This window comes from Mus caroli, chromosome X (assembly GCF_900094665.2).
Source record: "Mus caroli chromosome X, CAROLI_EIJ_v1.1, whole genome shotgun sequence".
NCBI classification, from domain to species: Eukaryota; Metazoa; Chordata; class Mammalia; order Rodentia; family Muridae; genus Mus; species Mus caroli.
The window spans coordinates 13,508,145-13,523,527 of record NC_034589.1 but is presented as its reverse complement, the minus strand read 5'-3'; the positions used below and the strand labels follow the sequence as shown (position 1 = coordinate 13,523,527).

The window sequence follows — 15,383 nt, the reverse complement described above, 5'->3', positions numbered from 1 at the left end:
ATGGCCTCTCTATGCAGTTTACTCACGTTTGTTTTGGGATTGGTCAGGTAAATCTTGTTATGTTGCCCAGGTTAACCTTGAACTCCCTAATTCAATTCCTCTCACCTCAGCCTCTGGAGTAGCTGTGATTATAGGCATAGAGACACCATACCTGGGGAAAATCAGTTGAGTGGATTAGTCTGTGTTAATTGGAATCAGAACCTTTGGGTTGCATAAGCTAGTTTGCAAATATAACTATGTATGGATAACAGTGGTTTTTTGTTTTTTTTTTGGTATATATTTATGAATAGTCAGTCAGGTGAGACTTTTCATGCTCTTCCCAAGTCAACTACTTACTTTATGTGAGAATTAGTCTTCTGGTTGTCTGCTGTTAGAAGAAACCATCTTCAAATAGTATGGTCAATTAAAATAGGTCCAAACATTTCATTAACTCAGTTTGAGGCATGAACTATGTGCAGTGAGGTGGTTCTTGTTTGCAGTGTCTCATATATTTGTGGAGGAGTAGCGAAAGATCCTGGCTAAAATCAAGATGAAGAGATTCCATGGTGTGAAGAAGGTACTAAGCAGTTTTGGCTAAATGCTCACCTAGAGAGGATGTAGGTATGTTTCCCTGTGTCCTTCAGTGAATTCTCCTGACTGTAAAAACTCCTCTGGCCAAGAAAGCATGGGCAGTTGGTAGGGATCTGAGAGAGAGATTCAGCAAATAGAGTGCTCAACATCAGGAGGTGACTGATCATATTAAGCTTTCTTTTCTTCCTTGACTAGAGAAACAAGGTGGTGGCTCTAGTTAGTCTAGAGAATAACTATTCTAGTTATTAGAATTTCTTCCAAAAGGTTTTGTCTTCTGAAGACCTTGTCCTAATTCGGAGCTGGGCTTGATCCTAAAAGCTTAACTAAAGCCTCCCCTTGTTTTCAAAGTTAACAGGAAGACAGCATTAAAAGGGTACCCTTGGTACACCATCTGCAGCTCTCCTACACAAAATGGCAAGAGTCTTTAGTTCTCTCTAATTCAACCCTCTTTCCCCAAGGGGATTAGTTGCAATCTAGATGCTGGAGGTATTTATTTCACGGCTCTCACGAATTGCCCTTACAACCCTGAAGCTGACTTGAACACAGTTTATTTGAATAATGCCTAAAAGACTCTGGGGAGTTCTGAAACTCTTGATACAGCCCAAAAGGTGAGAAAAATTGAAGTAGGTGGTGTGTATGTGTGCACACGTGCGTGCGTGTGTATGGACAGTGACATGGCTTTGTAACTCCTGGGAGCCCCCACTTTACTGGGATCAGAGAGGCCACAGACCCGTGTGACTTCAAACTCTGAGCGTGGCGGCTAAGGACAGGTCTGGAGACCTAGCAATGAATTGATCCAAGTTGATGTCGCTTGCCAGGAGCGAATGACCTCTGCCGTCTCATTTAGGTGACGTGGTAGCTACAACTCAGGAACTGGCTTGCCGACCCCAGACAGTCTGACCAGGTACGCTTGGACAGGGCCAGCAGCTCGGCGGCGCAGTGGAAGGGCTAGCCGCCCTCCTGGCAGAGGGAGGATAGAGCTCGCCCCGCCCGGACAGCCAGCCTGGTGGCCTTGCCGCTCCTCTAGGCGGGGGATGAACAGGTGCGCGGGCGGGGGGTGGCGCTTGGGGATCCTGCGCACTGCGCGTGCCCCTCCCCCGCAGCTTGGCGCAGCCCCGGCCAGGCGCGAGCAGCGGGAGGAGGAGCTGCGGCTGTGGCCACCGGGGTAAGTCCGCGGCACCGCTGGAAGCTGCGGACGGCGCGAGCTGGTCCCCGCGTGGAAGAGGCACGGGCGACCCGGGAGTCATGGAGCCTAGTGACGCGGCGCGCCCGGGTCCCGGGAGAGCTCTTCGGGGGCTGTCGCCGCGGCTGCTGCTGCTGCCACTGTTGCCGGTGCTGCTGGGTCGGGGGCTGCGGGCTGGGGCCGCGGCCTCCTCTGGGGCGGCGGCTGAGGACAGCAGCGCCTTGGAGGAGCTTGCCACCGAAAAGGAGGCGGAGGAGAGCCACCGGCAGGACAGCGTGAGCCTGCTCACCTTCATCCTGCTGCTCACCCTCACCATCCTCACCATCTGGCTTTTCAAGCACCGCCGGGTGCGTTTCCTTCATGAGACCGGGCTGGCCATGATTTATGGTGAGTCCCCTGCTACTGCCACGGCCCAGGTTCCTAGGGCGGCTGGCTGTACACCTCCCGGTGCTGCGCAGTGCTCCCGCTTCACTTCCAAATGAGTTTCTTCATTTGCGTTTCCCGCTGAGACGCTGTGGGTTTCCAAGGTCAACTGTCTGCATTTTTCTGGCTTTCTGCTACGGTTAAAAAGCATTTTTTTTGGGGGGGGTCCCGTTTCGACGTTTCTTTACTAGGAACTAAGATGAAAGATGCAGAGGTGGCTCCTTGATCCCTTTACTTGATTTTATCTCTGTTGTGCTGCTCTCCATCAGAATCGATTCCCCACTCCCCGCCCCAGTTCAGATCTGCAAAAGGTATTGGGGATTTCCCAGGGAGCTGTGCCACCCCAGGGGACAGGCCACAGAGCGTAAGAAAGAGGGCTGAATGAAGTCTTGACTTGGGTTGCTCATGGTGGTCATCGCAGGTTGGTGCCCACTTCTGATGTTTGTGTTCTTTCATTTCTTGTTAATAAAGTGCAATGAGAAAGATGAGCATGGTTTAGGACCCAGAGTGATGACACCACAATGTCAGGCCTAACTAGAGACAGGTACCCTTATGTCTCGTTGGGAAGTTATGCCTTTTGCAAGTCAAGGGTAGCTCTTATAACCCTAAAATATAACATACATTTCTGAGTGTGTGGAGAGAAAAGTGATGGTTTTAATCCTGGAGTCAGTCCTCTTTTGTTAAGGATAGGCTGATCCCACTATCCTTTCTGGATTTAGTGATTTAGTAGTACACAGCATATTACATGGGCAAGGTTAGGACATGGATAATAACAGCCACAATCTGAGTCATCCTGTTTTCTCTCTGTGTGCCTCCTGTCACCTCCACCCCCAATGGACTCCAAACTAGAGCCAAGCATTCTTTTTTAATTTAATTCAGAGATGTTACCCCCCCCCCCACAACCAGCATCCTATAGTGGAGAGAGAGGGAGGGAGAAAGGGAGGGAGGGAGGGAGGGAGGGAGAGACTGAGACTCTGATGGACTGTTTCACAAGCCAGAGCATTTTACTTCATCTCAGTATATACTCCACTCAATTTCTATTCAGGGATCTCTGACAGAGAATGGAAAGCAGGTAGCTTAATCTTTAATGTGGAAATTACCCTTGGTCCTGGGCCTTACAGGTCTTATGGTTCCTGTTTAGTTATTAATAACCAGGGCTTATGGCTACCAAACCCTTTCAGAAAAATTGTATGAGGGACTAGTGCTGTCAGGAATCTTCCAGTATGGAAGTAGTGGCCTAAATAGATCTTGAAACCAGAAAACCAAAAACCTAGTTGGTTATCGGAAAGCACAGGTCTCAGGACAGACTTTGGCCTCCATACTTGCTCATGGAGCCTTTGTAGTTTGCGTTATTTGGTCACAAATGAGTGACATGAGGAAAGCAGGTAAACTGAGATGTTTCCTAGCAGATAGTGAGTGAGGAACCGAAGTACGTGGCCATTTTAGGTTATTGACTCAGAGCCACGTTGGAAATGAAGACTGCCTTTGTATGTTTATAAAAATCTATGAGAATATATTTATTTTTACAAAACTCAGAGCCCACTCTTAAAGAACAGTATGAAATAGGAAGTACATTTGGTGGGCTCATAAATGCACGTTCAAAGATACAAAAAAATAAATGGGGATTAAAAAATATATTCTGAGGATTATCCTATGTTCATAGAAATTCAGTAATAGTTATCTTTGGCTTTTGTTTTGTTCAAGACAGGGTCTCACACAATAGCTTAGGCTGTCCTAAAACTCACTGTGTAGCCTTGGTTGGCCTTGCATTTCAGGGCAGTCCTGCCTCAGCCTGGGATGACAAGCATGAGCTAGCAGACACAGCTCCAGTCATCTTTATTTTAATGCTTAAAAGCAATAGTGGGATTTTCTTTTGCTGATATATACTTTAAAAATTCACCTCAGTGTTTTAGTCACTGGGACCACATGCCAGTATGCTGTTTCATTTTGTGGATAGTTGTGCTATAAATCTCATAATATACCTGTATAATTTTGTCCTTTGTCTTAAATCTTCTTGCTGCTTTTAAATGTATTGCGAGGTTTATTTTCTCAGTGTGTGATGTTCTGAGATATGTCAAATATTGATATGTTGATGTGGGTTGTTTGTAATTGTGAGAAAACATTTTTCTTCAGGATATTTGATCTTCTGTTTCAATCTTCTCCTTGATCCAAATCTGAATTCTAATGTTACTTGATTAGCTAATCTTTCATTATATACTTAAGATTATTAGTGATAAGGCAGGAGACTCTGACCTGCACATGCATATTGGTGTGTACACCTGAACATACCTGTGCATGCACATGCATCTACTTACAGACAAAGAAATCAGATTTTATTTCTCAACGTCAATAGAGGAAGTGAGTCGTTCTCCTGTCTCTGAGTAATGCAGGGCAGGAAGGCTTAGGGGAAGCACTTGCTGAGTATCTACTGTGTGATAGGTATGCATATTAATTTCTGGAAACTACAATTTAAATTTAAAATGCTTGTTATGTTTTTGTAAATGAAAATGTTCAATTGTGAAATCCCCAAACCCTAAAGCCTTTTTAAAGTCTCATTCTTGTCATCTATTTTATTGGCATATATTCATAGTACACAGTCCTGGATTTCATGAGAACATTTTAACACAAGTGTTTGGTACACATTGACAGTATTCTCTTCAAACCCTGCTGTATCCTTCAGGTTTTTTTCCTCCTGTATTCTGCCATTTACCCTTTTTTTCCCATTGAGCAACGTTTTTTCAACCTTCTGAATCCTGTGACCCTTTTATATACTTCCTTATGCTGTGGTGATCCCCAACCATAAAATTATTTTTGTTGCTACTTCATAACTGGAATTTTGTTACTATTCTGAATGGTAAATATTATGAATGTAAATATTTTTGGAAATAGAGGTTTTTCAAAGGAGTTGTGGCCACAGGTTGAGAACTCCTGCTTTAGACATTCAAGCTTCTATTTTCATGTCATGAATATATGCATAATTTTATGTTATATCTATGAAGTCTGGGATTCGCAAATGAGAGAAAATATGCAATATCTGTTTTTTGAGTCTGACTTAATTTACTTATTGTGATAATATGCAGCTGCACACATTTTCCTACACAGCACATAATTTCATCATTCTTGGATGAGTAAAATTCCATTATGTATGTATACCACATTCTCTTTATCCATTAAACAGATACGTAGGTTGGTTTCATAGTTTAGCTCTTGGGAATCCTGCTGCAGTAAACATGGATATGCAAGTATCTTGCCTTGGAATCCTTTGAGTAAATATCCAGGAGTCTTCCACCTCTTTTCTATTGAACTGATATTTAATTTGACAGAAGTATCTTAGTATTAAACAAATAAACTAGTGTAGTTATAAAAACCTCTGGTAGTATATGTAACAGACTAGGCCTTGGTTCCTTAGAGGACAGAACCTCAATGGCTGTGACTTTTGAGTCAAGGCAGATGTCACCATGAACTTTTTTGTCCATTTTGATTTTTGACCTGTAAAAGTGGTGTAAAATTATTTACTTACTGCCACATCTATGCCTCCTTTCTGTAGCACTTGTGATGCGTGTGCTTCTTACATCACTCACTTTAACACCCACATCTCCCTATTTAAATCCTAGTATGTCATTTCACTGTCCCCAAGGAATAGTTACTACAGTAGAAATTTACACCAATAGATCCGGTAGTAGTAAGTACTTGCTCAGGTACAAAAGGCCTAAAGACAATAAGAGACACATTGTGAATGGTCAGCATTTGTGGTAAAAGACAAGGACCAAAAGACACTTATCATTTTCCCTGATAAGAGGCCAAGGCAGCTACAAGGCAAAGTGTTCTCAGGCCCAACTTTCCAGGGATTTTGAAAGTAGCCCCCAGACCTTGCCATGTTAGCTGTAGACATGTGGGTAAAGAATTAGCACAGCAATAGTCTAACTGTGTTGTTAGGCTAGGGAGCTCCTGGTTGTCTCTGTAGGTGATTTAGCACCATTTTGAAGTTACTGGGTCCTACATGTCTGGCTGTATAGTCGAAATAACAAACTGTCAGTTAATTGTGGTTCTTTCTCACATTTACAGTAGTTCTACTTCCTCTAATGTGTTTTTGTGTCAACTGATGTGTATCCATAATAATATAATTGTGCCATAGTAGCCTATCACATGCTTTCTTTTTTTTATTAGATATTTTCTTCATTTATATTTCAAATGCTATCCCAAAAGTCCCCTATACCCTCCCCCCGCCCTGCTCCCCTACCCACTCACTCCCACTTCTTGGCCCTGGTGTTTCCCTGTACTAGGGCATATAAAGTTTGCTAGACCAAGGGGCCTCTCTTCCCAATGATGGTTGACTAGGCCCTCTTCTGCTACATATGTATGCAGCTAGAGACACGAGTTCTGGGGGTACTGATTAGTTCATATTGTTGTTCCACCTATAGGGTTGCAGACCCCTTCAGCTCCTTGGGTACTTTATCTAGCTCCTCCATTGGGGGCCATGTGTTCTATCCTGTAGATGACTGTACCACATGTTTTCTTAATTCTCACTTCTCCATGTTTGCCCTGACAGCTTTCTGAAGATTTACTGGTCAGCCATTTTAAGTTCTATGGGTTTTGGGTCCTGTGCTGCATCTCTGTTGCTGATTAGACCTTGATTGCTAAGTACAGTCTGAGAGTGGGTGTTACAAAGTATGAAAGGGGAAATATGACTTATAGTCATGTTAAGCGTCCATTTGGGAATCTGTTTTGGTGAGACTTTCTCATTGCTCTCACCAGATACCAGAGAGAAACTAGTTAAGAGAGGGAGCATTGGTTTCCTCTTGTGGTTTCACCCTGTCACAGTATGGAGCATAGGGCTTCCCATCACGTTGTTCAGGAAACAGAGAGAATATGCTTGCTTCCTAGGCTAGTTCTCCCCACCATCTTTTTTATTTCATCCAGATCCCCAGCCATGAAATAGTGTTGCCTACTTTCGGGGAAAGTCTTTCTTCCTTAGATTATCCTCTCTGGAAACACCTTCACAGCCACAGCCACATTCACTTCACACCACTTCACAGACTACATTTCAGTAGCTAAGGCGCTTCTCAGTCTTCACACCCCACCCCCAGTCTCAGTAGTTCCAGCACTGCTCAAAAGTTCAAGTACAAAATTTTCTCTGAATAATTAAATCAGCTTCTACATGTGAGCCCCTGTAAAAACAAAACAAAACAAAACAAAACAAAACAAAGCCAAAAAAACCCAAGTTATGTACTTCCAAGGGAAAAAATGGCTCAAAAGTAACTGCCTATTCTAAAAGAGAGGATCAGGCAATAGAAAAGAAGGACCAGAAGGACTGAGACCCTGTGGGGGAGCATTAAGTTTTATAGCTTTAAGTCCAGCATGTAGTGGTTTGACATGAGCTCTAAGGGTTTTGCAGCCCTTCCTACCCGTATCCTATTGTCTTTTTTTTTTTTTTTCCTAGACAAGGTTTCTCTGTGTAGCCCTGGCTGTCCTGAAACTCAGTCTATAGACCAGGCTGGCCTCGAACTCAGAGATCTGCCTGTCTCTGCCTCCCAAGTGCTGGGATTAAAGGTGTGTGCCACCACACCCAGCCTATCCTCTAGTTTTGCCGGTTGTAGTCCACATGGGTTTTTCTCTTGAGCTGGACCTGCTTCCTGCTCGCAGCTGTGCTTGGCTCTCCATTGCATCTTTGATTTCATTTATCCAGTTTCATACACTGCCCTCTCAGGGGCTGCCTGCCATACATTACCTAGCTTCCCAGATATTCCTTTGAAGTCTGGGAGGAAATTTCAACGACCCTGAAGCTCATTCTGCTTGCATGTAAAACTAGAATCACTTGGACAACACCAAAGTCCGTCACTTTTGAGACTCCAATTTGTCAGGGTATAGTCAATCCTTAAAGATATCCCCTGCACTATTCTTATTGTCCTGTTACAAAATACTTGGCTGCTTTTGAAAGACTTTTTGTTTATTTATTTATTTTTTTCTGAATTGCTCTGGCTGTTCTGGACCTGGCTCTGTAGACCAGGCTGGCTTCAATCTCACAGAGATCCACGTGCCTCTTGCCTCCAGAGTGCTGGGACTGAAGGGATGCTCCACCACTGCCCAGCTTGAAAGACTTTTTAAAAGATAGTTATTTTTTTTTTTGTTAAGATTTTTGTTTTTATATGTATTTGTGTGTGGGTATCACATATGTGTAAGTGCATGAGGAGGCTAGAAAGGGTGTGTTGGATTCTCTGAAGCTGAAATTGCAGGCTGTTGTGAACTACCTGAAATGGGTGCTGGGAACTGAACTCAGGTCATCTGGAAACTCTGGAAACACTCTTAACTGCAGAACAATTTCTTTTCTTTTCTTTTCTTTTCTTTTCTTTTCTTTTCTTTTCTTTTCTTTTCTTTTCTTTTCTTTTTTTTGAGATTTATTTATTTTTATTTATGTGTGTATACTGTAGCTGTCTTCAGACACACACTAGAAGAGTGCATCAGACCCCATTACAGATGGTTGTGAGCCACCATGTGTTTGCTGGGAATTGAACTCAGGACCTCTGGAAGAGCAGTCAGTGTTCTTAACCACTGAGCCACCTCTCCAGCCCCAGAGCAATGTTTAAAACTTTTTAATTATTTTAAAAGTTATTTTAATCTTTTCGGACAGCATTCCTTCCTGGGTGATATCTTTTCATGGACTTTTCTCGGAGTACTGGAAGGTTTTTCAGACTCTTCTGTTTTTCACTTTTCTTCCCATTCTTATTGTAAATCTGGCTAAGAGCTTCCAGAAGCTTCCATACTACAGCTTGAATGGTGTTGATGCTTTCTAATGTCTTCTCTTAGATTAATTGGTTTGTTGTAAAAGAAAGTTTCCCACAAAAATATCAGGACAGGTATAAAAATATAGACAAGTTATTTGTCAGAATGTAACATGAATGTCTTATAGTCCAATTTCTAATAGAGTCTTTGTTTCCATATGAAACTTTGCTTCATTCTGTATGCACAATGGTCTTCTGACCTCCTATTGTACTTACCCCCAAACTCTGCTTACAGAGCAGTCTAGGGTTTCTCAGCCCACAGCTTCAAATGTTTTCATATTCCTGTCACAAACCCAATGGCTTCTGAACTGCATTATCAGGTAGTCATGGTAACAGCCTCACTTCTCTAGTAGCACATTTGTGTGAGACTTTCTTTGTGTGTGTGTGTGTGTGTGTGTGTGTGTGTGTAAGAGAGAGAGAGAGAGAGAGAGAGAGAGAGAGAGAGAGGTGGGGGGAGAGAGACTTATTGCTGTTTTTGAGAGACATAGCTTAGAGGAGGAAGGATTTATTTTGGATCACGGTTTTAGAAATTTTTATCATGGCAGGTAGGACATTGCATGGTAAAGCAGCTTACATTATAGAGGGGGAGGGACAGGGAGAGAGTCACTGCACTTGCGAGAGTTTTCCCTTTTCCTCTTTTATTCCATCTGGATCTCCAGCCTATAAGGTGGTGCTGCCCGAATTTGGTGTAGATCTTGACCTCTTAGTAGTTAGTTCCCCACCCTGGAATTGCACTTATTGGTAGAACTCAGCTGTGTTCTACCAATATCCTAGCTTGTGAATCCATTCAGGCTGAGAATCAAGAACCTGTGACCAAATATTGCACTACCTATCTCTGGGTTAATAAGGTGTTCTCAAAAGAACCTCCTGCCTTGGCCCAAGTTTAGAGTAGTCCCACTATGGTAACAAATGTCTCTGGATTCAAATTGCTGGTCTGCTATTTATAAAGTTGTATGGCTTTGGGTAAGTTCTCTGAACCTTAGTTTCCTCTTTTGGGAAATGGATAAAATTGCTCACCTCATAGGGTTGATGCATTCTAAAAGATTAAGATGCAGAGTTTGATGCTTAATAACTTGGTAAATATTAGTTTCCATTCTCACTTAACACTTTTGTGATTTCTTTGGCAAGCTTTGCTTCTTGAAGTTTGTTCAGTAGAGGCCTGACATCTTTTTTTTTTTTTTTNCCTGGCTGTCCTGGAACTCACTTTGTAGACCAGGCTGGCCTTGAACTCAAAAATCCGCCTGCCTCTGCCTCCCGAGTGCTGGGATTAAAGGCGTGCACCATCACATCCAGCTTGTTTGAGATATTCTTATAAGGCAACTGTTCACATAATAGTGTTGTGGAAGAAGATAAGGTACAGAATATTATATGTAACATTGTGTTTGATCTATCAATAATTATATAATATATACACATAAACATTATGTATAATGAGTGAGATGTTTTAGGAATACATAGTTTTGGTGAACCTATACATGTCTCCACCATGAAAACATATATTATAGCTTAAATGTTAACTTTTTGCCAGGCCTGGTAGTGCAGGCCCTTAGTTTCAGATACTTAGGAGGTTGGTTGGCATAAGAGAATTTTCAGTTTAAGGACTGCCTAGACTACAGAATGCGTTCAACTCCAGACTGGGAAGCTTAATAAAACTCTGTCTCAAAATACAAAAGTTAAAAGAGCTGGGGATATAGCTTAGTGGTACAGGCCCTGCCTACCATGGGCAAAGACCTTGGTCAAACCATAGTACCACAAAAAGTTAGCCTTTTAGAAATGAGTTATCATTAGAAAATTGCTACTTGTAGCCCGTAATGATAACTGATTTGGATGAACATTTTCAGTAAATTTCAGTCATAGGTGAAAGCCAGTTGTGTATCCATCTGCAGAGCCTTCCCACCCCCAAAGCATAGCTTCAAGCCCATGATCACCTAGACAGTCCTGGTTAAACTCAGAGGATCATAGAGCAAAAAGACGTGAGTGTGGGAGAGGGACTTAGAAGGTGGAGGGTAGAGTCTTCAGGACAGGAGAGAGATAAAAGAGAGTGTTGGGGGGGTGACAGTAATGAGAGTGCAATGTGTGTGTGTGTATGTGTGTGTGTGTGTGTGTGTATTTGTATGAGATTGCTGAAGAACAAATTTCATAAGAGATAAAAAAATAATAAAGTGAAAAGACAAAAACTTCTACTCAAAGGAGAAAACAACAAAAACAAATTCATAAGAGTAGTGTTATATGAAGTTAGAGTTGACTGTACAGGTTAATTACTAGCCTGGCATCTCTGCATTGTAGTCGACTGTGAAGTGAACAACACTTTGACAAGATGGAGTATTTATTCCTGCATTTTTCCCTACTTGAGAGCACTTGGAGTTTCATTACATGTGCCAGGAGCTGGGGTGATTGATTGGATAGGCACAAATCTTTAGTGAAGACCAGGAAAATATGACAGGGAGAAACTGAAGTATGTTTCCATACTTCATGAATTAATTGCCTTTTGAGTAACTACATCTAGAGTTTCTTTTTTAACATTCATTCATTCATTCATTCATTCATTCACTTTACATCCCATTGGCAGCCCCACTCCCTCCTCTCCTCCCAGTCCCATCCTCACATCTCCCTTACCTCATTATCCCCTCCTCTTCTCAGAGAAGGGGAAACCCCTCAGAGTACCAACCCACTCTGGCTCATTGAGTCACAGCAGGACTAATTGTACCCTTTTCAACTGAGGCCAGACAAGACAGGCTAGTTAGGGGAAGGAGATCCAAAGACAGATAACAGAATCAGACACAGCCCCCTCTACAATTGTTCAGGAACCCACAGGAAGACCAAGCTTCACATCTGCTACAAATGTGTAGGGCTTCTAGGTCCATTCCTTGCATGCTCTCTGGTTGGTGGGTCAGTCTCTGTGAGCTCCCATAGGCCCAGGGTAGTTGCCTCTGTAGGTCCTCTTGTGGTGTTCTTGACTCCCCTGGCTTCTTCAGTCCTTTCCCCAACTCTTCCACAAGACTTACTGAGCTGTTCAATGTTTGGCTGTGGGTCTCTGCATCTGTTTTGGTCCGCTGCTGGGTGGAGTCTCTCAGAGGACAGTTACTTAGGCTCCTGTATACAAGCATAACAGAGTGTCATTAGTAGTGTCAGGGGTTGGCTCTCTCCCATAGGATGGGTCTCAAATTGAGACCAACCAATGACTGGCCATTCCCTCAGTCTCTGCTCCATCTTTATTCCTGCACATTTTGTAGGCAGAACAGATTTTGGGTTGAAGGTTTTATGAGTGGATTGCTGTTCCCCTTTCTCCACTGGAAGTCCTCACCTGGCTACAGGATATGGCCACTTCAGGCTCCATACCTTCAGCTGCTAGAGGTCTCAGCTAGGAGGATTACCTCCATAAACCCTCAGGACCCTTCTCTGTCCCCAATCTGAGAGATACCTCCCCACCGATTTCCATTCTCTCTCCCAGCCCTCTCCTGCCCCTCCCCATGCCTGATTCCTATCCCCATTCCCCTCTTCACCTTCTCTTCCATCCAGTTCCCTCCCTCCCTCCACCTCCAATGTCTATTTTATAGCCCCTTCTGAGTGAGATTCAATCATACTCCCTTGGGTCCTCCCTGTTACTTAAGCTTCTTTGGGTCTGTGGTGGAGTTTGTTTCTTAATGGAGTAAAGACAATATAAATGAATTAAGGTCTTGTGCCCATCAAAATGTAAAATCTATAGCTTTTAATAAAATCACCGACATAATAATATAGTAAATTGTGCGCTTGATTTCTTTCATTCTTTTCTCAAATTCTTAGTGCTAGTGAAGTCATGGCTGTTAGAAGAGAATCCACAAATACTAATTTCTTTTAGAGGGATATCATCTCAACATGAGATTCTAGCTTTAGATTGGTGCTTCTCACCCTTCCTAATCCTGTGACCCTTTAATACAGTACCTCATGTTGTGCTGACCAGAACCATAAAATTAATTTTGTTGCTATTTCACAACTGTAATTTTGCTAGTGTCATGAATGTGAATAATTTTGGAAGTTTGGAAGTTTGCAAAGGTGTCTCGACCCACAGGTTGAGAACTGCTGTTCTAGCTGATACTATATGGATAGTTTTTTACTTTAAGTATATTCTTTATTTAGTAAAGAACTATATCATTTCAAAATTTAATCTGAGTTTAATCCAGGATTAGACTTTTCTTTTTAAGTTTACAGGAAATAAAGGAACTAGAGAAGTTATAATATGGAATGAGAAAATGAAAAAATAATCAGACAAATTGAGAACGCAAGCCATCTTCACATTCTCATCTCTTTAAGAAGTCAGTGCTAAGGGAAATGGACAGGGTTGGGGTTCTGCATTAGGGAGACCAAAGAAAATTAGATACCCGTGTCACAGGAAACTTGATTAGCTCTTGGTCTGTTATAAGTGTTTGTTTTGGGGCAGTTAGTGTTACATGAATATGGATTTGCATAAATGATATCATATTAGAAAATTATCATTCTTTTCATAGGACAATTGGAATAATGTGGAGGAACATACTTCTTCTCTCTTAAGAGGTAGGCTAAATTGTTTAGAGGTGAAGTAGCCTGGATCCTAATATATTCAACCTTTGTAAAACTTCAGTCAAAAAACAAACATAGCATATTTATGTATGTATAGATATAAAACCAAAATATGTAAATATGGCAATATACTGTCAATTGTTAAATGCAGGTTGTGTTGGTTTGAGTATGCCTAGCCAGGGAGTGGCACTATTAAAAGGTGTGACCCTGTTGGAGAAGGTGTGTCATTGTGGGTGTGGGCTTTAAGACTCCTAGCTGCCTGGAAGCCAGGATTCTGCTAGCAGCTCCTCATGCACCATGCCTGAGGGATGCAGTCATGCTCCCATCTCGATGATAATAGACTGAACCTCTGAACCTGTAAGCCAGCCCCAATTAAGTGTCCTTATAAGAGTTGCCTTGGTCATGGTGTCTGTTCACAGCAGTAAAACCCTAAGGCATAGGTGGAAGGTAAAATGGTGTGTATTATATTGCTTAAATTTTTCTGTATGTTTTGAAAATTTAAAAAGTAAAATATGTTGAGAAAGGTTTTGGGATATAACTCAGTTGGTAGAATGCTTGCCTAGCTGCATGAATCTTTGGGTTTGATTCTAGGCACTGTATAAACAGATGTGTACATGTCCGTAATCCCAGGAATTCAGGAAGTTGGAGGAGAAGTAGTTCCAGGTCATCCTCAAAAACACAGGGAGTTCAGATCAGCCTGGGCTATATGAAACTGTCTCAATAAAATTGAGATAGAGTAGCCAACCTGCTAACCTGAAAACTAGATTGAGCTGTACATGTGGTGGTTGTAATTCTAGCTGAGGTTTTTGACACTAACTCTAACATTAGTTAACATGCTGGGCGTGGTGGCTCACGCCTTTAATCCCAGCACTGGGGAGGCAGAGGCAGGTGGATTTCTGAGTTCGAGGCCAGCCTGGTCTACAGAGTGAATTCCAGGACAGCCAGAGCTATACAGAGAAACCCTGTCTCAGAAAAAAAAAACCCAAAAAACCAAAACCAAAACCAAAACCAAAACAAAACAAAAACATGAGATGTTGGATCTAACTGATTTGAGAATCAGTTAGTTCTTTTAATTTCACTTTCTGTTTTATTCTAAATTCATATGTCTTTAAAAGAATGTCTAGGCTCTGCCAGGTGTGGTAGAGTATACTTATAGTCTCAGCACTTGGAAGATGGAGGCAGGGGAATGAGTTGAAGGTCTTCCCTAGCTACATAGCAAGTTAGAAGCCAGCTTGGACTACACGAGACCCTGTCTCAAAAACAAACAACTAACCAACTGTCTTAGTTGGAGTTTTACTGTTGTGAACAGACATCATGACCAAGGCAAGTCTTATAAAGGACAGTATTTAATTGGGGCTGGCTTACAGGTTCAAGGCAGGAACATGGCAGCATACAGTCAGGCATGGTGCAGGAGCTGAGAGTTTTAAATCTTCATCTAGGCTGCTAGTGGAAGACTGACTTCCAGGCAACTAGGATAGGGATCTTAAAGTCGACACCCACAGTGACACACCTACTCCAATAAGGCCACACCCACTCCAACAGGGCCACACTCTCTAATCGTTCCACTGCCTGGACTGAGCATATACAAACCATCACACCAACCATCCAAAAACCCAACAAAAAATGGGGCTGAAGAGATGACTTAATTGGTAGTCACATAAGGATGAGGACTTGAGTTTGGATCCCCAGAACACACTTAAAAATCGGGCATAGTGGTAATTGTTTGTGACCCTAGTACTGGGGTTGGGGTGTGGCTGACACATGTCCAGAGATCAGTGGCTAACCAGTTTATCCCAGTCAAGCTAGGGTGGTGGAAAGTAGTAGAGAAAGACAGCTGGCATGACTCTCTCTCTCTCTCTCTCTCTCTCTCTCTCTCTCTCTCTCTCTCTCTC

General features: G+C 42.5%; 1 protein-coding gene across 1 annotated transcript in view; it reads left to right on the top strand.

Moving 5' to 3' along the window:
- Positions 1-1,685: 1,685 nt before the first annotated feature.
- Slc9a7 (solute carrier family 9 member A7) overlaps positions 1,686-15,383 on the top strand; it is a 185,840-nt gene continuing 172,142 nt past the window's right edge. Inside the window, exon 1 of the mRNA XM_029473507.1 lies at positions 1,686-2,140. Within this exon, the coding sequence (XP_029329367.1) occupies positions 1,816-2,140 (325 nt within the window). The 5' untranslated portion in view covers positions 1,686-1,815. The remainder of the gene's footprint in view (positions 2,141-15,383) is intronic.